We start from the raw sequence: 23342 nt of genomic DNA, 5'->3' as shown, positions 1-23342 counted from the left end.
CGAGTGGGAACTTCATCCGGAGGTCTTTGCCCAAATACTTCGACGTTGGGGCAAACCAGAGATAGATCTCATGGCGTCTCGACAGAACGCCAAGCTTCCTCGTTACGGGTCCAGATCCAGGGATCCGGGAGCGGTTCTGATAGATGCTTTGACAGCACCTTGGACCTTCGGGATGGCTTATGTGTTTCCACCCTTCCTGATGCTTCCTCGATTGATTGCCAGAATCAAACAGGAGAGAGCATCAGTGATTCTAATAGCGCCTGCATGGCCACGCAGGACTTGGTATGCAGATCTAGTGGACATGTCATCCTGTCCACCTTGGTCGCTACCTCTGAAACAGGACCTTCTGATCCAGGGTCCCTTCAAACATCAAAATCTAATTTCTCTGAAGCTGACTGCTTGGAAATTGAACGCTTGATTTTATCAAAACGTGGTTTTTCTGAGTCAGTTATTGATACCTTAATACAGGCTAGGAAGCCTGTTACCAGAAAGATTTACCATAAGATATGGCGCAAATACTTATATTGGTGCGAATCCAAGAGTTACTCATGGAGTAAGGTTAGGATTCCGAGGATATTGTCTTTTCTACAAGAAGGTTTAGAAAAGGGTTTATCCGCTAGTTCCTTAAAGGGACAGATTTCAGCTCTGTCCATTCTTTTACACAAACGTCTGTCAGAAGTTCCGGACGTTCAAGCTTTTTGTCAGGCTTTAGCTAGGATCAAGCCTGTGTTTAAAACTGTTGCTCCACCATGGAGTTTGAACTTAGTTCTTAATGTTTTACAGGGGGTTCCGTTTGAACCCCTTCATTCCATTGATATCAAGTTGTTATCTTGGAAAGTTCTGTTTTTAATGGCGATTTCCTCGGCTCGAAGAGTCTCTGAGTTATCTGCCTTACATTGTGATTCTCCTTATCTGATTTTTCATTCAGACAAGGTAGTTCTGCGTACTAAACCTGGGTTCCTACCTAAGGTGGTCACTAACAGGAATATCAATCAAGCAGTGACGTGCAGTGAGGTCAGAGTCTGGTGAGGCACTGATTATGGTTTGCCCGAGAAACACATAGAGGTAGCTTAAATTTACGATTAAATTAGACTGTCACACAGTCTCACACACTTTTACAGTCTCATATTGTCACACACACACTCTCAGTCACATAGTATCACATACACTCTTTTACACTGTCACACACACACAGTCTCATGCTGTCACATACACTCTCTCACACTGTTACACAGACTCTCGCAGTCTCACATTGTCACACACACACTCACACAGTCTCACATTGTCACACACTCAGTCTCACACTGTAACATACACTCTCACATAAACACAGTCTCACACACAATCTCCCACTGTCACATACACTCTCTCCCACTGTCACATACACTCTCTCCCACTGTCACACACACTCTTACAATCTCACACACTCTCACAGTCTTACATTGTCACACACACACTCACAGTCCCACACACAGTCTCACACTGTCACACACACTCTTACAATCTCACACTGTCACACACACTCACAGTCTCACGTTGTCACACACACACTCACAGTCCCACACAGTCTCCCACTGTCACATACACTCTCTCCCACTGTCACACACACTCTTACAATCTCACACTGTCACACACACTCTCACAGTCTCAAAATTGTCACACACACACTCACAGTCCCACACACAGTCTCACACTGTCACATACACTCTCTCCCACTGTCATATACACTCTCTCCCACTGTCACACACACTCTCCCCCACTGTCATACACACACTCTTACAATCTCACACTGTCACACACACTCACAGTCTCACACACAGTCTCACACTGTCACATACTCTCTCACACTGTCACACACACAACCTCACACTGTCACACACAGTCTCACACTGTCACACTGTCTTACAGTGTCATCACACACTCACACTCTCTTGAACACTGTCAAACACATACTGTCACAGTCTCACACTCTTTCACACACTGTATGCATATGCAAGTGTGCTCAATAAAAAAAAGCTTACCAATGGTATGGTGAATAAACCTCTGTATAACCTGCTCATCTGACAAAGAAATGCATTGCCACAAAACAACATAACCATACTCAATTAAAAAAAATAACTTTACTCAAATACAAAAAGTAATATTAGCTGATTAAAAAAAACAATAGTGCTTAAAATATTTCATTTAAGCTCATATAAAACTTATGTAGTACTACATTCACAACAACTCTATACACCATTTTCACACACAGTCTCACACTGTCACACACACAGTCTAACACTGCCACACACTCTCACAGTGTCACATTGTCACACACACTCTCACAGTCTCACATTGTCACACACTCTAACACACAGTCTCACACTTCACATACACTCTCTCACACTGTCACATACACTCTCAGTCTTACACACAATCTCACACTGTCATTAACACTCTCTCACACTGTCACACACTCACAGTCTCACACTTCACATACACTCTCTCACACTGTCACATACACTCTCAGTCTTACACACAATCTCACACTGTTACACACACTCTCACACTGTCATTAACACTCTCTCACACTGTCACACACTCACAGTCTCACACTGTCACATACAATGTCACACTGTCACACGCACTCTCTCACATGGTGACACACAATCTCACACTGTCACATACACTCTCACACTTTTACACAGTCTCACACTGTCACACACATAGTGTCACACTGTCTTAGTGTCATCACACACTCACACTTTCTCTTGAACACTGTCAAACACATACTGTCACAGTCTCACACTCTTTCAAACACTGTATGCATATGCAAGTGTGCTCAATAAAATAAAGCTTACCAATAGTATGGTGAATAAACATTGGTATCACCTGATCATCTGACAAAGAAATGCATTGTCACAAAACAACATAACCATACTCAATTAAAAAATAAATAGCTTTACTCAAATACAAAAAGTAATATTAGCTGATTAAAAAAAAAAAAATAGTGCTCAAAATATTTCATTTAAGCTCATATAAAATGTATATAGTATGTACACTCAGAACAACTCTATACACTATTTTCACTGCAAAAAAATATTTTATCCCACATCTCTTACAATGAAAGGGGTGAAGAGGAATCCCTGCTTATCAACATTTGCTTGAAGAGGATTTACACTAGCTTTTTAAATAAGCACATTAGCAGTTTAGCACAATAACAAACACACCCCTGATTTTATCCTAGAGTCCTCTAGGATCTTGGAATCCTAAATGTACCTGAGCTTCCCCTGCAGCATGGCTATCTTCAAGCAGACTGCAGTATTTTCAGACCTCTGTGCGGAGCTTGAGGGCGGGGTTTACACGGAGCTCCAGGGCTGAAGTTCCTGTAACTCAGTCTTAGGCTGCCTGTGCAATATTTTTGAGGAACAAATCATCACACATGATTTTTATATCTTTAACCATTTTTTTAATTTTATTTAAAGACTCACTAAATCCTTTGCTAATTACATTAAAGACTTACACTTCTTCCCAGGACCCCAGCCGGTGCTATACTGAATCTGTGGAGTTCCATACCTAATTGCACTGAGTGAAAGAGCTATGACACAGAAAACTGCAGGCTCATATTAGGCATGTCACTGGCAGATTCAGTTTAGTACCGGCAAAAGTAGTTTTGGGAAAGTAAATCAGACATTGTGGGGACAGTGAGTTGAGAGTTATGACAATAAATAATGTTATTTATATCCGGTACATAAAAGGGGGCGGCCACTACTCTGCCTTATAATATATTTACTGTGCTCAAAATCAAACGATGGTGGCTCATTCTGTACAATTAATTTAGTAAGCAGAGAAGATGTCAGTAGCAACATTGACCATCAGACACTTAAAGTTTAACATCGGAGGGGGCGGTCACTACTCTGCCTTATATTTACTGTGCACAATTAATCACACGATGGCTGCTCATTCTGTCTGACAACTTACTTGTGTGTGTGCACTGCACTGTACTGTGTTGGTGACTCGGCTCCTCAGTCCGGGCAGGCAGGACCAGAGGGTAGTAGCTGCGATTAGCTCAGGCTCGGCAATCCACTCGCTAACTTGGCTCAGTGACAGTCAGTTCCAAACAGGCAGGAGTGAGTGTCTGTCACTGACTGTTTTGTTGCCGCCAGACTGCTCCTTCGTTGCGCTTGCGCAGTAGACAGTACAGCAGGGCCAGGGAGTCAAGACCGGTGTTGATTGGCTGAGCCTGGCTCCCAGGGAAAATACGAGGCCTCATTAGAGATGCCTCTTTAACAGTTTTCTCAGCCGCGCTGCTGCTGCAAATCACCACCGGGTGGTGCTGCAGAACGCCTAGTCCTAAAAATCCATGTAAAAATATTGCGCAATAGAGAAAACCAGAACCCAGTGCCTCTATTGCGCAATATTATAGATTTGGAAATGTAAAAAAAAAAAAAAAAAACATTTAACTTTTTTTTTTTTAATAAAATTACATTTTTTTTTTTTTCATTTGCCCCAAATGGCAGGTGCGGCAGTGCCTCACCTGCCTCCTATTAGTGCACGTCACTGCAATCAAGAGATTGTGGTTCCATCTTTGTGTCCTAATCCTTCTTCGAAAAAGGAACGTCTGCTACACAATCTAGATGTAGTCCGTGCCCTGAAATTTTATCTACAGGCAACTAAGGATTTTCGACAAACGTCTTCCCTGTTTGTCGTTTATTCTGGTCAGAGGAGAGGTCAAAAAGCTTCGGCTACCTCTCTCTCCTTTTGGCTTCGTAGCATAATACGGTTAGCCTATGAGACTGCTGGACAGCAGCCTCCTGAAAGAATTACAGCACATTCCACTAGAGCTGTGGCTTCCACTTGGGCCTTTAAGAATGAGGCTTCTGTTGAACAGATTTGCAAGGCTGCAACTTGGTCTTCTCTTCATACTTTTTCCAAATTTTACAAATTTGACACTTTTGCTTCTTCGGAGGCTGTTTTTGGGAGAAAGGTTCTTCAGGCAGTGGTTCCTTCCGTATAAAGATCCTGCCTGTCCCTCCCGTCATCCGTGTACTTTAGCTTTGGTATTGGTATCCCATAAGTAATGGATGATCCGTGGACTGGATACACTTAACAAGAGAAAACATAATTTATGCTTACCTGATAAATTTATTTCTCTTGTAGTGTATCCAGTCCACGGCCCGCCCTGTCACTTTAAGGCAGGTAATTTTTCCATTAAACTACAGTCACCACTGCACCCTATGGTTTTCCTTTCTCTGCATGTTTTCGGTCGAATGACTGGTAATGGCAGTTAGGGGAGGAGCTATATAGCAGCTCTGCTGGGTGAATCCTCTTGCACTTCCTGTTGGGGAGGAGTTAATATCCCATAAGTAATGGATGATCCGTGGACTGGATACACTACAAGAGAAATAAATTTATCAGGTAAGCATAAATTATGTTTTTTGCGCGCTCAGACGCGCTCTGTATTCTGGCTGGGAAGCAGCAGGCATTAGCTCCGTTTGAGCCTAAGCAGAGGTTCTCTTATCCGGATTGTTATCGAGTCATTTCGAAGTACCCTGGGGGCAGGTAGGCGCCACAGCAGAGCTGTGGCGAGGTGCAGAGGGTATTTCTCTTGTAAGATGTATCCAGTCCACGGGTTCATCCATTATTTTTGGGATATTCTCCTTCCCAACAGGAAGTTGCAAGAGGACACCCACAGCAGAGCTGTCTATATAGCTCCTCCCCTAACTGCCACCCCCAGTCATTCTCTTGCATCTCTCGACAAGGGAAGTAGCTTGAAATATGTGGTGACTTAGTGTAGTTTTACCTTCAATCAAGAGTTTGTTATTTTTAAACGGTACCGGCGTTGTTCTGTTTTTCTCTCAGGCAGAAATTAGAAGAAGAATTCTGCCTGGAGGTTGATGATCTTAGCGGTTTGTAACTAAGGTCTTTTGCTGTTCTCACACATAACTGAAGAATATGGGAAAACTTCAGTTGGGGGAACGGTCTGCAGATTACCTGCTTTGAGGTATGTTCAGTATTTTTATTTCTAGAGAGGTGAATAAGTTCTAGAAAATGCTGACAGAGCCTTGTGTATTTGAGGTAAGTCTGATGCAGTGATTTAACAGCAACTGGGATCATGCTTACAAAACAGGGCAATACTCATGTTAATATTCATATTACTTAGTGACAAAACGTTTACATGATTTCATAAATAGGACGTTTTTTTCTCTGCGGGAGATAAATCTTTATTTGGGGCCTAGTTTTCAACATGGCTAGTCAGATACTCCTAGGAGTATTTTCTTAAGGCCCTTCTAATATCCAGTAACATGGTGGGAAGGGCCTATTTTAGCACTCTAACTATGCAGTTTTAATTCAGACTGAGACATCCAGCTTCCCTAGATGTTTTCTCTGGCATCTGAGGACCATTTCAAAGGGGATATTTCTGCACAAAATCGTTTTTGAGGGCAGGTAGGAGCCTCAGCAGTGCCGTGGCAAGGTGCTCAATTGATTTTTAACGTTTTTCAATCCGGTTTGGGGCCTAAGGGGTTAATCATCCATTTGCAAGTGGGTGCAATGTTGCTTTAGTCCCTTACACAGACACTGTAAAAATTTCAAAGACTTTACTGTATTTTTACACTGTTTTGCAGTTTAAGTGCTAGTTTTTTTCTCTTAAAGGCACAGTAATGTTTTTGTTTAATTGCTGTTTCACATTTATTAAAGTGTTTTCCAAGCTTGCTTGTCTCATTACTAGTCTGTTAAACATGTCTGACATAGAGGAAACTCCTTGTTCAATATGTTTGGAAGCCATGGTGGAACCCCCTCTTAGAATGTGTACCAAATGTACTGATATTTGTATAAACTATAAAGACCATATTATGGCGCTTAAAGATTTATCTCCAGGGGATTCTCTGACTGAAAAGAGGGAGATTATGCCATCTAGCCCTCCCCATGTGTCAGAACCTATAACTCCCGCTCAAGTGACGCCAAGTACATCTAGCGCGTCTAATTCTTTTACCTTACAGGACATGGCGACAGTTATGAATGCTACCCTCTCAGAGGTATTCTCCAAACTGCCAGGGCTACAAGGAAAGTGTTACAGCTCTGGGGCTAGAACTAATACAGAGCTTTCTGACACTTTAATGCCTGTGTCCGATATACCCTCACAATGCTCAGAAGCCGAGGCAGGTGAGCTTCTATCTGTGGGTGACATTTCAGACTCAGGGAAGGCGTTACTTCATTCTGATTCTAAAATGACAGCGTTTAAATTTAAGCTTGAACACCTCCGCTTATTGCTTAGGGAGGTTTTAGCAACTCTGGATGACTGTGACCCCATTGTGGTTCCAGAGAAATTGTGTAAAATGGATAAATTCTTTGCAGTGCCTGTTTACACTGATGTTTTTCCAGTCCCTAAGAAGTTTTCGGAAATTATTACTAAGGAATGGGATAGACCAGGTGTGCCGTTCTCTCCCCCTCCTGCTTTCAAAAAGACGTTTCCCATAGATGCCGACATACGGGACTCGTGGAAGACGGTTCCTAAGGTGGAGGGAGCAATCTCTACCATTCGAGGACAGTTGTGCTTTCCTAGATCCTATGGATAAAAAATTGGAGGGTCTCCTTAAGAAAATTTTTATACATCAAGGTTTTATTCTCCAGCCTCTTGCATGCATTGCCCCAGTTACTGCTGCAGCGGCTTTTTGGTTTGAGTCTCTTGAGGAGGCTCTACAGGTAGAGACCCCGCTAGACGATATTCTAGACAGGATTAAAGCTCTTAAGTTAGCTAACTCCTTTATTTCTGATGCCATTTTTCATTTAGCCAAGCTAACGGCTAAGAATTCAGGTTTTGCCATTTTGGCGCGTAGGGCGCTATGGCTTAAGTCCTGGTCAGCAGACGTTACTTCAAAGTCTAAGCTTCTTAACATCCCCTTCAAGGGACAGACCCTATTCGGGCCTGGTCTGAAGGAGATCATTTCTGATATTACTGGAGGAAAAGGTCACGCCCTTCCTCAGGATAGGTCCAATAAGTTAAGGACCAAACAGAATAATTTTCGTTCCTTTCGAAACTTCAAGAGTGGCACAGCTTCAGTTTCCTCTAATGCAAAACAAGAGGGAAATTTTGCCCAGTCCAAATTAGTCTGGAGACCTAACCAGGCTTGGAACAAGGGGAAGCAGGCCAAGAAATCTGCGGCTGCCTCTAAGACAGCATGAAGGAGTAGCCCCCGATCCAGGACCGGATCTAGTAGGGGGCAGACTTTCTCTCTTCTCCCAGGCTTGGGCAAGAGACGTCCAGGATCCCTGGGCATTAGAGATTGTTTCCCAGGGATATCTTCTGGACTTCAAAGCTTCATCTCCAAAGGGGAGATTTCATCTCTCACAATTATCTGTAAACCAGATAAAGAGAGAGGCATTCTTACGTTGTGTTCAAGACCTACTGGTTATGGGAGTGATCCACCCAGTTCCAAGGGAGGAACAGGGGCAGGGCTTCTATTCAAATCTGTTTATAGTTCCCAAAAAAGAGGGAACTTTCAGACCAATCTTGGATCTCAAGATCCTAAACAAATTTCTCAGGGTCCCATCCTTCAGGATGGAGACTATCCGAACCATCCTCCCTATGATCCAGGAGGGTAAATATATGACTACCGTGGACTTAAAGGATGCTTATCTCCACATTCCGATTCACAGAGATCATCATCAGTTCCTCAGGTTCGCCTTCTTAGACAGGCATTACCAGTTTGTGGCTCTTCCCTTCGGGTTATCCACGGCACCAAGAATCTTTACGAAGGTTCTAGGGTCCCTACTGGCGGTTCTAAGGCCACTGGGCATAGCAGTGGCTCCTTACCTAGACGACATTCTGATACAGGCGTCGACTTTTCAAATCCTCAAGTCCCATACGGACATTTTTCTGGCCTTTCTGAGGCCTCATGGGTGGAAGGTGAACGAAGAAAAGAGTTCTCTCTCCCCTCTCACAAGAGTTTCCTTCCTAGGAACACTGATAGATTCAGTAGAAATTAAAAATTTTCTGACAGAGGTCAGGTTATCAAAGCTTCTAACTTCCTGCCGTGCTCTTCATTCCACTTCTCGGCCGTCAGTGGCTCAGTGTATGGAAGTAATCGGCCTAATGGTAGCGGCAATGGACATAGTTCCCTTTGCCCGCCTACATCTCAGACCACTGCAACTTTGCATGCTCAATCAGTGGAATGGGGATTACACAGATTTGTCCCCTCTGCTAAATCTGGATCAAGAGACCAGGGATTCTCTTCTCTGGTGGTTATCTCGGGTCCATCTATCCAGGGGAATGAGTTTCCACAGGCCAGAGTGGACTTTAGTGACGATAGATGCCAGCCTTCTGGGCTGGGGCGCGGTCTGGAACTCCCTGAAGGCTCAGGGTTTGTGGACTCAGGAGGAAGCCCTCCTTCCGATAAACATTCTGGAACTGAGAGCGATATTTAATGCTCTTCAGGCTTGGCCTCAACTAGCTGCCGTCAGGTTCATCAGATTTCAGTCCGACAATATCACGACTGTAGCCTATATCAACCATCAGGGGGGAACAAGAAGACCCCTGGCAATGTTGGAGGTTTCAAAGATAATTCTATGGGCAGAAGTTCACTCTTGCCATCTCTCAGCTATCCATATCCCAGGAGTTGAGAACTGGGAGGCGGATTTTCTAAGTCGGCAGACTTTTCATCCGGGGGAGTGGGAGCTCCATCCGGAGGTATTTGCCCAGCTGATTCAACTATGGGGCAAACCAGAACTGGATCTGATGGCATCTCGTCAGAACGCCAAGCTTCCTTGTTACGGGTCCAGGTCAAGGGATCCCCAGGCAGCGCTGATAGATGCTCTAGCAGTGCCTTGGTCCTTCAGCCTGGCTTATGTGTTCCCACCATTTCCTCTCCTCCCTCGTCTGATTGCCAAGATCAAACAGGAGAGAGCTTCAGTGATTTTGATAGCACCTGCGTGGCCACGCAGGACTTGGTATGCAGATCTGGTGGACATGCCATCTCCAAGGTCCTTTCAAACATCCAAATCTAATTTCTCTGCGACTGACTGCTTGGAGATTGAACGCTTGATTTTATCAAAACGTGGTTTCTCCGAGTCGGTCATTGATACCTTAATTCAGGCTCGAAAGCCTGTCACCAGGAAAATCTATCATAAGACATGGTGTAAATATCTTCATTGGTGTGAATCAAAGGGTTACTCATGGAGTAAAGTCAGGATTCCTAGGATATTATCCTTTCTCCAAGAAGGATTAGAGAAGGGATTGTCAGGTAGTTCCTTAAAGGGACAGATTTCTGCTCTGTCTATTCTTCTGCACAAGCGTCTGGCAGATGTTCCAGACGTTCAGGCATTTTGTCAGGCTTTAGTTAGAATCAAGCCTGTGTTTAAACCTGTTGCTCCACCATGGAGTTTAAATTTAGTTCTTAAAGTTCTTCAAGGGGTTCCGTTTGAACCTCTGCATTCCATAGATATCAAGCTTTTATCTTGGAAAGTTCTGTTTTCGGCTCGAAGAGTTTCAGAGTTATCTGCTTTACAGTGTGATTCTCCTTATCTGATCTTCCATGCAGATAAGGTAGTTTTGCGTACCAAACCTGGGTTTCTTCCTAAGGTGGTATCTAATAAGAATATCAATCAGAAGATTGTTGTTCCGTCGATGTGTCCTAATCCTCCTTCAAAGAAGGAACGTCTATTACACAATCTTGACGTGGTTCGTGCTTTAAAGTTTTATTTACAAGCTACTAAGGATTTTCGTCAAACAGCTGCATTGTTTGTTGTCTACTCTGGACAGAGGAGAGGCCAAAAGGCTTCGGCATCTTCTCTTTTGGCTGAGAAGCATAATCCGTTTAGCTTATGAGACTGCTGGCCAGCAGCCTCCTCAAAGAATTACAGCTCATTCCACTAGAGCGGTAGCTTACACATGGGCTTTTAAAAATGAGGCCTCTGTTGAACAGATTTGTAAGGCGGCGACTTGGTCTTCGCTTCATACTTTTTCTAAATTCTTCAAATTTGATACTTTTGCTTCCTCAGAGGCTATTTTTGGGAGAAAGGTCTTGCAGGCAGTGGTGCCTTCCGTTTAAGTTCCTGCCTTGTCCCTCCCTTCATCCGTGTCCTAAAGCTTTGGTATTGGTATCCCACAAGTAATGGATGAACCCGTGGACTGGATACACCTTACAAGAGAAAACAAAATTTATGCTTACCTGATAAATTTCTTTCTCTTGTGGTGTATCCAGTCCACGGCCCGCCCTGTCACTTTAAGGCAGGTGTTTTTTATTTTTAAACTTCAGTCACCACTGCACCCTATAGTTTCTCCTTTTTCTTGCTTGTCTTCGGTCGAATGACTGGGGGTGGCAGTTAGGGGAGGAGCTATATAGACAGCTCTGCTCCCTGGATGAACCCGTGGACTGGATACACCACAAGAGAAAGAAATTTATCAGGTAAGCATAAATTTTGTTTTTTGGCGACTTTAACATAATTGTGTCTATAAATACACTTTAGAGATTAATTCCCCACTTACTCTTGGGGTGCAATAATTTTTGTAGACATTATTTAGGATTAGTTAATTTTTATGAGTAAATTAACGGTTTAAAGCCGTTTTGGAAAAACTGTACGCTTTTTTATTTCTTAAAGGCGCAGTACACGTTCTCAAAAAGTTATTTAAAGCAATTAATAAAGTGTTTAAACAACTATTGGTGGTTATTACTAGTCTGATCAACATGTCTGACATTGAGGAATCTCCTTGTTCTATGTGTTTAGAAGCCATTGTGGAACCCCCTCTTACATTGTGTACCTCTTGTACTGAAAGGGCCTTACACTGTAAAAAGCATATTTTAGGTCAAGAAAGTGTGCCTAAGGATGATTCTCAATCCGAAGAGAACCAGGATATGCCATCCAATTCTCCCCAAGTGTCACAACCTTTAACGCCCACACAAGCGACGCCAAGTACCTTTAGTGCGTCTAATTCTTTTACTATGCAAGAGATGGCTGCAGTTATGTCAACTACCCTTACAGAGGTATTATCTAAATTACCAGTATTACAGGGTAAACGCAGTAGGTCAAGTATTTATGTGAATACTGAATCCTCTGATGCTTTATTAGCTATTTCCGATGTACCCTCACAGTGTTCTGAGTTGGAGGTCAGGGAATTGCTGTCTGAGGGAGAACTTTCAGACTCATTAAATGTGTTACCTCAGACAGATTCAGACGGGATGTCCTTTAAATTTAAGCTTGAGCACCTCCGCCTGTTACTTCGGGAGGTTTTAACGACTCTGGATGATTGTGACCCTATTGCGATACCACCAGAGAAATTGTGTAAGATGGACAAATATCTTGAGGTGCCTACTTACACTGATGTATTTCCAGTTCCTAAAAGAATTTCGGAAATTGTAAAAAAGGAATGGGATAGACCAGGTATACCGTTCTCTCCCCCTCCTAAGTTTAAAAAAATGTTTCCCATATCAGACACCATTCGGGACTCTTGGCAAACGGTCCCTAAGGTGGAGGGAGCTATTTCTACCCTGGCTAAGCGTACAACTATACCTATTGAGGACAGTTGTGCTTTCAAAGACCCTATAAATAAAAGTTAGAGGGTCTTCTAAAGAAATTATTTATTCATCAGGGTTTCCTTTTACAACCTACGGCTTGCATTGTTCCAGTTACTACTGCAGCAGCTTTTCTTTCATGTAATTAACAAGAGTCCATGAGCTAGTGACGTATGGGATATACATTCCTACCAGGAGGGGCAAAGTTTCCCAAACCTTAAAATGCCTATAAATACACCCCTCACCACACCCACAAATCAGTTTTACAAACTTTGCCTCCGATGGAGGTGGTGAAGTAAGTTTGTGCTAGATTCTACGTTGATATGCGCTCCGCAGCAAGTTGGAGCCCGGTTTTCCTCTCAGCGTGCAGTGAATGTCAGAGGGATGTGAGGAGAGTATTGCCTATTGAATGCAGTGATCTCCTTCTACGGGGTCTATTTCATAAGGTTCTCTGTTATCGGTCGTAGAGATTCATCTCTTACCTCCCTTTTCAGATCGACGATATACTCTTATATTTACCATTTCCTCTACTGATTCTCGTTTCAGTACTGGTTTGGCTTTCTACAAACATGTAGATGAGTGTCCTGGGGTAAGTAAGTCTTATTTTCTGTGACACTCTAAGCTATGGTTGGGCACTTTATTTATAAAGTTCTAAATATATGTATTCAAACATTTATTTGCCTTGACTCAGAATGTTCAACTTTCCTTATTTCCAGACAGTCAGTTTCATATTTGGGATTATGCTTCAATTATCATATTTTTCTTACCTCAAAAAATTTGACTTTTTTCCCTGTGGGCTGTTAGGCTCGCGGGGGCTGAAAATGCTTCATTTTATTGCGTCATTCTTGGCGCGGACTTTTTTGGCGCAAAAATTCATTTCCGTTTCCGGCGTCATACGTGTCGCCGGAAGTTGCGTCATTTTTTTGACGTTATTTTGCGCCAAAAATGTCGGCGTTCCGGATGTAGCGTCATTTTTGGCGCCAAAAGCATTTAGGCGCCAAATAATGTGGGCGTCTTATTTGGCGCCAAAAAAATATGGGCGTCGCTTTTGTCTCCACATTATTTCAGTCTCATTTTTCATTTGCTTCTGGTTGCTAGAAGCTTGATGTTTGGCATTTTTTTCCCATTCCTGAAACTGTCTTATAAGGAATTTGATCTATTTTGCTTTATATGTTGTTTTTTCTCTTACATATTGCAAGATGTCTCACGTTGCATCTGAGCCAGAAGATACTACAGGAAAACCTCTGCCTGCTGGATCTACCAAAGCTAAGTGTATCTGCTGTAAACTTTTGGTAGCTATTCCTCCAGCTGTTGTTTGTATTAAATGTCATGACAAACTTGTTAATGCAGATAATATTTCCTTTAGTGATGTACCATTGCCTGTTGCAGTTCCCTCAACATCTAAGGTGCAGAATGTTCCTGATAACATAAGAGATTTTGTTTCTGAATCCATAAAGAAGGCTTTGTCTGTTATTTCTCCTTCTAGTAAACGTAAAAAGTCTTTTAAATCTTCTCTCTCTACAGATGAATTTTTAAATGAACACCATCATTCTGATTCTTTGGACTCTTCTGGTTCAGAGGATTCTGTCTCAGAGATTGATGCTGATAAATCTTCATATTTATTTAAGATGGAATTTATTCGCTCTTTACTTAAAGAAGTACTAATTGCTTTAGAAATAGAGGATTCTAGTCCTCTTGATACTAATTCTATTCGTTTGGATAAGGTTTTCAAAGCTCCTGCGGTTATTCCAGAAGTCTTTCCTGTTCCTAATGCTATTTCTGCAGTAATTGCTAAGGAATGGGATAGATTGGGTAATTCATTTACTCCTTCTAAACGTTTTAAGCAATTATATCCTGTTCCGCCTGACAGATTAGAATTTTGGGACAAAATCCCTAAAGTTGATGGGGCTATTTCTACCCTTGCTAAACGTACTACCATTCCTACATCAGATGGTACCTCGTTTAAGGATCCTTTAGATAGAAAAATTGAATCTTTTCTAAGAAAAGCTTATCTATGTTCAGGTAATCTTCTTAGACCTGCTATATCATTGGCTGATGTTGCTGCAGCTTCAACTTTTTGGTTGGAAACTCTAGCGCAACAAGTAACAAATCGTGATTCTCATAATATTATTATTCTTCTCCAGCATGCTAATAATTTCATCTGTGATGCCATTTTTGATATTATTAGAGTTGATGTTAGATTTATGTCTCTGGCTATCTTAGCCAGAAGAGCTTTATGGCTTAAGACTTGGAATGCTGATATGGCTTCTAAATCAACTCTACTTTCCATTTCTTTCCAGGGAAACAAATTATTTGGTTCTCAGTTGGATTCTATTATTTCAACTGTTACTGGTGGGAAAGGAACTTTTTTACCACAGGATAAAAAGTCTAAAGGTAAAAACAGGGCTAACAATCGTTTTCGTTCCTTTCGTTTCAACAAAGAACAAAAGCCTGATCCTTCGTCCTCAGGAGCAGTTTCAGTTTGGAAACCATCCCCAGTCTGGAATAAATCCAAGCCTGCTAGAAAGGCAAAGCCTGCTTCTAAGTTCACATGAAGGTACGGCCCTCATTCCAGTTCAGCTGGTAGGGGGCAGGTTACGTTTTTTCAAAGAAATTTGGATCAGTTCTGTTCACAATCTTTGGATTCAGAACATTGTTTCGGAAGGGTACAGAATTGGTTTCAAGATGAGACCTCCTGCAAAGAGATTTTTTCTTTCCCATGTCCCAGTAAATCCAGTGAAAGCTCAAGCATTTCTGAATTGTGTTTCAGATCTAGAGTTGGCTGGAGTAATTATGCCAGTTCCAGTTCCGGAACAGGGGATGGGGTTTTATTCAAATCTCTTCATTGTACCAAAGAAGGAGAATTCCTTCAGACCAGTTCTGGATCTAAAATTATTGAATCGTTATGTAAGGATACCAACGTTCAAGATGGTAACTGTAAGGACTATATTGCCTTTTGTTCAGCAAGGGAATTATATGTCCACAATAGATTTACAGGATGCATATCTGCATATTCCGATTCATCCAGATCATTATCAGTTCCTGAGATTCTCTTTTCTAGACAAGCATTACCAATTTGTGGCTCTACCGTTTGGCCTTGCTACAGCTCCAAGAATTTTCACAAAGATTCTCGGTGCCCTTCTGTCTGTAATCAGAGAACAGGGTATTGTGGTATTTCCTTATTTGGACGATATCTTGGTACTTGCTCCGTCTTTACATTTAGCAGAGTCTCATACGAATCGACTTGTGTTGTTTCTTCAAGATCATGGTTGGAGGATCAATTTACCAAAAAGTTCTTTGATTCCTCAAACAAGGGTAACCTTTCTGGGTTTCCAGATAGATTCAGTGTCCATGACTTTGTCTTTAACAGACAAGAGACGTCTAAAATTGATTACAGCCTGTCGAAACCTTCAGTCTCAATCATTCCCTTCGGTAGCCTTATGCATGGAAATTCTAGGTCTTATGACTGCTGCATCGGACGCGATCCCCTTTGCTCGTTTTCACATGCGACCTCTTCAGCTCTGTATGCTGAACCAATGGTGCAGGGATTACACGAAGATATATCAATTAATATCTTTAAAACCGATTGTTCGGCACTCTCTGACGTGGTGGACAGATCACCATCGTTTAATTCAGGGGGCTTCTTTTGTTCTTCCGACCTGGACTGTAATTTCAACAGATGCAAGTCTCACAGGTTGGGGAGCTGTGTGGGGATCTCTGACGGCACAAGGAGTTTGGGAATCTCAGGAGGTGAGATTACCGATCAATATCTTGGAACTCCGTGCAGTTTTCAGAGCTCTTCAGTTTTGGCCTCTTCTGAAGAGAGAATCGTTCATTTGTTTTCAGACAGACAATGTCACAACTGTGGCATACATCAATCATCAAGGAGGGACTCACAGTCCTCTGGCTATGAAAGAAGTATCTCGAATTTTGGTTTGGGCGGAATCCAGCTCCTGTCTAATCTCTGCGGTTCATATCCCAGGTGTAGACAATTGGGAAGCGGATTATCTCAGTCGCCAAACGTTGCATCCGGGCGAATGGTCTCTTCACCCAGAGGTATTTCTTCAGATTGTTCAAATGTGGGGGCTCCCAGAGATAGATCTGATGGCCTCTCATCTAAACAAGAAACTTCCCAGGTATCTGTCCAGATCCCGGGATCCTCAGGCGGAGGCAGTGGATGCATTATCACTTCCTTGGAAGTATCATCCTGCCTATATCTTTCCGCCTCTAGTTCTTCTTCCAAGAGTAATCTCCAAGATTCTGAGGGAATGCTCGTTTGTTCTGCTAATAGCTCCGGCATGGCCTCACAGGTTTTGGTATGCGGATCTTGTCCGGATGGCATCTTGCCAACCATGGACTCTTCCGTTAAGACCAGACCTTCTGTCTCAAGGTCCTTTTTTTCCATCCGGATCTGAAATCCTTAAATTTAAAGGTATGGAGATTGAACGCTTGATTCTTGGTCATAGAGGTTTCTCTGACTCCGTGATTAATACTATGTTACAGGCTCGTAAATCTGTATCTCGAGAGATATATTATAGAGTCTGGAAGACTTATATTTCTTGGTGTCTTTCTCATCATTTTTCTTGGCATTCTTTTAGAATACCGAGAATTTTACAGTTTCTTCAGGATGGTTTAGATAAGGGTTTGTCCGCGAGTTCTTTGAAAGGACAAATCTCTGCTCTTTCTGTTCTTTTTCACAGAAAGATTGCTATTCTTCCTGATATTCATTGTTTTGTACAAGCTTTGGTTCGTATAAAACCTGTCATTAAGTCAATTTCTCCTCCATGGAGTTTGAATTTGGTTTTGGGAGCTCTTCAAGCTCCTCCGTTTGAACCTATGCATTCATTGGACATTAAATTACTTTCTTGGAAAGTTTTGTTCCTTTTGGCCATCTCTTCTGCTAGAAGAGTTTCTGAATTATCTGCTCTTTCGTGTGAGTCTCCTTTTCTGATTTTTCATCAGGATAAGGCGGTGTTGCGAACTTCTTTTGAATTTTTACCTAAAGTTGTGAATTCCAACAACATTAGTAGAGAAATTGTGGTTCCTTCATTATGTCCTAATCCTAAGAATTCTAAGGAGAAATCATTGCATTCTTTGGATGTTGTTAGAGCTTTGAAATATTATGTTGAAGCTACGAAATCTTTCCGTAAGACTTCTAGTCTATTTGTTATCTTTTCCGGTTCTAGGAAAGGCCAGAAAGCTTCTGCCATTTCTTTGGCATCTTGGTTGAAATCTTTAATTCATCTTGCCTATGTTGAGTCGGGTAAAATTCCGCCTCAAAGAATTACAGCTCATTCTACTCGGTCAGTTTCTACTTCCTGGGCGTTTAGGAATGAAGCTTCGGTTGACCAGATCTGCAAAGCAGCAACTTGGTCCTCTTTGCATACTTTTACTAAATTCTACCATTTTGATGTATTTTCTTCTTCTGAAGCAGTTTTTGGTAGAAAAGTTCTTCAGGCAGCGGTTTCAGTTTGAATCTTCTGCTTATGTTTTTTGTTAAACTTTATTTTGGGTGTGGATTATTTTCAGCAGGAATTGGCTGTCTTTATTTTATCCCTCCCTCTCTAGTGACTCTTGTGTGGAAAGATCCACATCTTGGGTAGTCATTATCCCATACGTCACTAGCTCATGGACTCTTGTTAATTACATGAAAGAAAACATAATTTATGTAAGAACTTACCTGATAAATTCATTTCTTTCATATTAACAAGAGTCCATGAGGCCCACCCTTTTTTGTGGTGGTTATGATTTTTTTGTAAAGCACAATTATTCCAATTCCTTATTTTATATGCTTCGCACTTTTTTTCTTATCACCCCACTTCTTGGCTATTCGTTAAACTGATTTGTGGGTGTGGTGAGGGGTGTATTTATAGGCATTTTAAGGTTTGGGAAACTTTGCCCCTCCTGGTAGGAATGTATATCCCATACGTCACTAGCTCATGGACTCTTGTTAATATGAAAGAAATGAATTTATCAGGTAAGTTCTTACATAAATTATGTTTTTGGTTTGATGCTCTAGAAGAGTCTCTGAAGGTTGAGACTCCATTAGATGACATTTTGGATAGAATTAAGGCTCTCAAGCTAGCTAATTCTTTTATTACTGATGCAGCTTTTCAAATTGCTAAACTTGCGACGAAAAATGCAGGATTTGCCATTTTAGCGCGTAGAGCGTTATGGCTCAAATCTTGGTCTGCTGATGTGCCATCAAAATCTAAGCTTTTAGCTATTCCTTTTAAAGGTAAGACCTTATTCGGGCCTGAATTAAAGGAGATCATTTCTGACATTACTGGAGGTAAAGGCCATGCTCTGCCTCAGGATAAGTTTGTTAAGATGAGGGGTAAAAAAAATAATTTCCCTTCCTTTTCGAAACTTTAAAGGAGGACCCTCTGCTTCCTCTTCCTCCACAAAGCAGGAAGGAAATTTTGCTCAATCCAAGTCAGTCTGGAGACCCAACCAAGCTTGGAATAAAGGTAAACAATCCAAGAAGCCCGCTGCTGCTACAAAGACAGCATGAAGGGGCGGCCCCCGATCCGGGACCAGATCTAGTAGGGGACATACTTTCTTTCTTTGCTCAGTCTTGGGCAAGAGACGTTCAGGATCCTTGGGCACTGGAAATAGTGACCCACGGGTATCAACTGGATTTCAAGGAGTAATTTGTCCCGTTCCAAAACTGGAACAGGGGCAGGGGTTTTACTCAAATCTTTTTGTGGTTCCCAAAAAAGAGGGAACTTTCAGACCCATTTTAGATCTCAAGTGTCTAAACAAGTTTCGCAGAGTTTCATCATTCAAGATGGAGACTATACGAACAATCTTACCAATGATCCAGGAGGGTCAATATATTTTTGTTTTTATACCAATTCTGACCTCTCCTGATGCCAGAAGTGAAAAGTCTAGGTTTGAGGGGGTAACATTCATTACTGGGTATAGTGCCCAATACCTAGAGATTTGCAAGATATTGCGCAAACACTTCACACTCCTGGCAGCAGAGGGCAATCTCACTACCATGGTCAATAGGGGACTGAGGTGCTCATATAAAAAAATGTCGAACTCTGGGTTCCCTATTATCACCAACAGAGTTGAGGGATCCCAAGATTTATAAACCCAGGAGTTCATGGCTTACTTGCACTGGGATGTATAAATGTGGCAGGAAATGTAAACCTTGTTATTATGTCATTTGCACTAACATATTTTGTTCCAGTGTGACTGGAGAGTCATTTCCTATTGAGACTTGTCTTAATTGTACTGCCACTTATGTTATTTACTTTATCATTTGTGATCAATGTAAAGTCCAATACGCGGGTCTCACCTCTAGGGATATGAAATAATGTATTTGAGAGCACATGTCCACTATATCAATTGGCAGGTTATCCACCCCTATGGTTCAACATTTTGCTTTGAAACACAATAGCAAATTGGAAACCTTTAAATGGTGTATTATAGAAAAAGTCCAGAGACCGAAAAGGGGGGGTGACCTGGACAAATTGTTGGCCAAAAGGGAGGTATTTTGGATTCTAAAATTGAAAACCAGGATACCTCTAGGACTAAATTCACACTATGACATCATTAATTTTTGGGAATAGCATAATAGTATATTGTAGGATTGTATTATACTGTACTAGTTTGTTGGGATTGTTATCATTACAATTACAGTTTGTTTTTTTATAGCCGTCTCAACTGTACATATACTTTCTGTATCTTATGTTTATGCTGACTGTGAATGTCCATTTAACTTTACCTGGAGTCATGGCATTTATATATTTTATATTATATGTCGATGTATGCCTTTAAAGATTTGTATTTTGCCCTATCTGTTTAACAGCAGTATTTGGTTTGTATTTTGAGTAAATTTTGATTACATATTTTTCTTTATTTTGTATCTTTAGAATTTGTACATTGTACTCCATTCAAATAAATAATGTAGGCTGCAGTTTCAGGCATAGAGAGGTCTAATGAGCTAATTATCAAACAGGTGTAACTCAGAGAGGTGTGTTTTGTTTTTAACATATTAACATTGAGCTGTTAGTTTAAATAGTGTATTAGAACGTAACCAGTTAGGCTATGATTACGGCTAAGTGCCGAAACACGTTAGACATTTGGTGAACGCTTTTCTGAATTTTACGAATGCTGTTGTTACATCCTTTTGGATCCTTTTGGATCCTTTTAAAATTGTCCAATACATTTTGATGATTTTATGGAACCGGACTCTTTCGTTTTTTGCCTAACATGTGTATATAAAACACATAAATATATATGGAGACGTGTTTCCTCTCAATCCTGCGCTCAGGGAGATAAGGTAGCAGACATATTTTGAACTTAAAGGGATAGTAAACACCAAAAATGTTATTGTTTAAAAATATAGATAATCCCTTTTATTTACCATACCCCAGTTTTGCATAACTAACACTGTTATAGAAATAAAATTTTTACCTCTGTAATTACCGTGTAACAAAGCTTCTGGAGTCGGCCTCCTTATCTAACTGAAATAAGGAGGCAGTTTGCAAAGGCTTAGATACCAGGTAATCACAGAGGTAAAACGTATATTATTATAACTGTGTTGGTTATGCAAAATTGGGGAATGGGTAATAAAGGTATTATCTACCTTTTTAAACAACAAAAATTCTGGTGTTTACTGTCCCTTTAAATAACCTCATGTGCGTGAGCACAATGTTATCTATATGAAACATATAAACTAATGCCCTCTAGCTGTGAAAAACTGTCAAATGTAGAGACGGACCTAGGTTTAGCTTTCAACTAAGAATAACAAGAGAACAAAGTAAATTTAAAGATAAAAGTAAATTAGAAAGTTGTTTAAAAGGACATGCCCTATCTGAATCATTAAAGTTTAATTTGAACTTTACTATCCCTTTAAGTTGCATTCTGCCACTTCTAAGCAAGAGCAAAAAAAAACTTAAGGTCTCTCTAGCATTAACTGAATACTAAACCAGCTCATATTACTCTAGAAGTTTTATTATATCATGCTATAAATGCCTTCCTGTAGAGACCTCATCCTCCTTGTAGGGCCATTGCAGGAAGTAATGAACCCTGCACAAATGAAGTTAAAATTATGACTAATTCATATTGCAATGAGTTCTATTAATTATAACCCAATGCTTTGTTCCTTTTGTATTACAACAATGAAACACACTGTTTAACATCCCTTTAATTTTTATTTTTTTGCTGAAATGTGTGTGTGATGGACAGGCCCCCACTGGGGATTTTAAATATTAAGGATCAATAAATATTCAGATTTGGAATGTATTTGCTTTATTGTGTTTTTGACAGAGTGACGTGTTATGTGGACCAAATGAACACGTGGTACGACATGAGAACTCACCAGGAGGTCACCAATAGCCACCTGTTCTCTGAGATCCAGGATTCACTTGGGACTTTTGGCTTGAACGGTCTGGACAGGTTACTCTGCTTCATGATTGTAAAGGAACTGCAGGTAAAACCTTTAAGGCCCCATGATGTAAAGCTCTCTGATCTGGCAAAGTTATATAAGAAGTATTGTGATCAGTGTTCTTTCAAACTCTAGTTTTGTGAGCGGCCCAGCAGTGAAACAGTTTATTAACCCCTTAAGAACCAGAGCGCTTTTCCATTTTCTGTCCATTTGGGACCAGGGCTATTTTTACATTTCTGCGGTCTTTGTGTTTAGCTGTCATTTTCCTCTTACTCATTTACTGTACCCACACATATTATATACCGTTTTTTCTTGCCATTAAATAGAATTTCTAAAGATACCGTTATTTTCATCATACCTTATAATTTACTATAAAAAAATTATAAAATATGATGAAAAAAATGTGGAAAAAAAACTTTTTCTAACTTTGACCCCCAAAATCTGTTACACATCTACAACCACTAAAAAACACCCATGCTAAATAGTTTCTAAATTTTGTCCTGAGTTTAGAAATACCCAATGTTTACATGTTCTTTGCTTTTTTTGCAAGTTATAGGGCAATAAATACAAGTAGCACTTTGCTATTTCCAGCGATAGTTGCATTGTAACACTGAAATCTGTCAGGAATACCCAAAGTATTGATCTAGGCCCATTTTGGTATATTTCATGCCACCATTTCACTGCAAAATGCGATCAAATAAAAAAAATTGTTCACTTTTTTCACAAACTTTAGGTTTCTCACTGAAATTATTTACAAACAGCTTGTGCAATTATGGCACAAATGGTTGTAAATGCTTCTCTGGGATCCCATTTGTTCAGAAATAGCAGACATATATGGCTTTGCTGTTGCTTTTTGGTAATTAGAAGGCCACTAAATGCCGCTGCGCACCACACGTGTATTATGCCCAGCAGTGAAAGGGTTTATTAGGTAGCTTGTAGTGAGCATGCAGGGTTAATTTTAGCTTTAGTGTAGCGATCAGCCTCCCACCCCCTGATCCCTCCCAAACAGCTGTCTTCCCTCCCCCATCCCACAATTGCCCCTGCCATCTTAAAGGGACATTCTAGTCCAAAATAAACTTTCATGATTCAGAATTTTCCAATTTTTTATCACCAATTTTGCTTTGTTCTCTTGGTATTCTTAGTTGAAAGCTAAGCCTAGGAGGTTCATATGCAAATTTCTAAGCCTTTGAAGGCCGCCTCTTCTCTCAGGGCATTTTTTACAGTTTTTCACCACTAGAGGGTGTTAGTTCATGTGTGCCATATAGATAACCCTGTGCTCACGCACGTGGGGATCCAGTGAGCCAGCTCTGATTGGCTAAAATGGATGTCTGTCAAAAGAACTGAAATAAGGGGGCAGTTTGCAGAGGCTTAGATACAAGATAATCACAGAGGTAAAAAGTGTATATATATAACTGTGCTGGTTATGCAAAACTAGGGAATGGGTAATAAAGGGA

General features: G+C 41.0%; 1 protein-coding gene across 1 annotated transcript in view; it reads left to right on the top strand.

The window, feature by feature from the left end:
* WASHC5 (WASH complex subunit 5) overlaps positions 1-23342 on the top strand; it is a 254023-nt gene that overhangs the window by 109237 nt on the left and 121444 nt on the right. Inside the window, exon 20 of the mRNA XM_053715943.1 lies at positions 21771-21933. Coding sequence (XP_053571918.1) covers positions 21771-21933 — 163 coding nt within the window. The remainder of the gene's footprint in view (positions 1-21770; positions 21934-23342) is intronic.

This window comes from Bombina bombina, chromosome 5, assembly GCF_027579735.1.
Source record: "Bombina bombina isolate aBomBom1 chromosome 5, aBomBom1.pri, whole genome shotgun sequence".
NCBI lineage: Eukaryota > Metazoa > Chordata > Amphibia > Anura > Bombinatoridae > Bombina > Bombina bombina.
The sequence above is the reverse complement of the archived record's forward strand: the minus strand, read 5'-3'. Positions and strand labels throughout refer to the sequence as shown.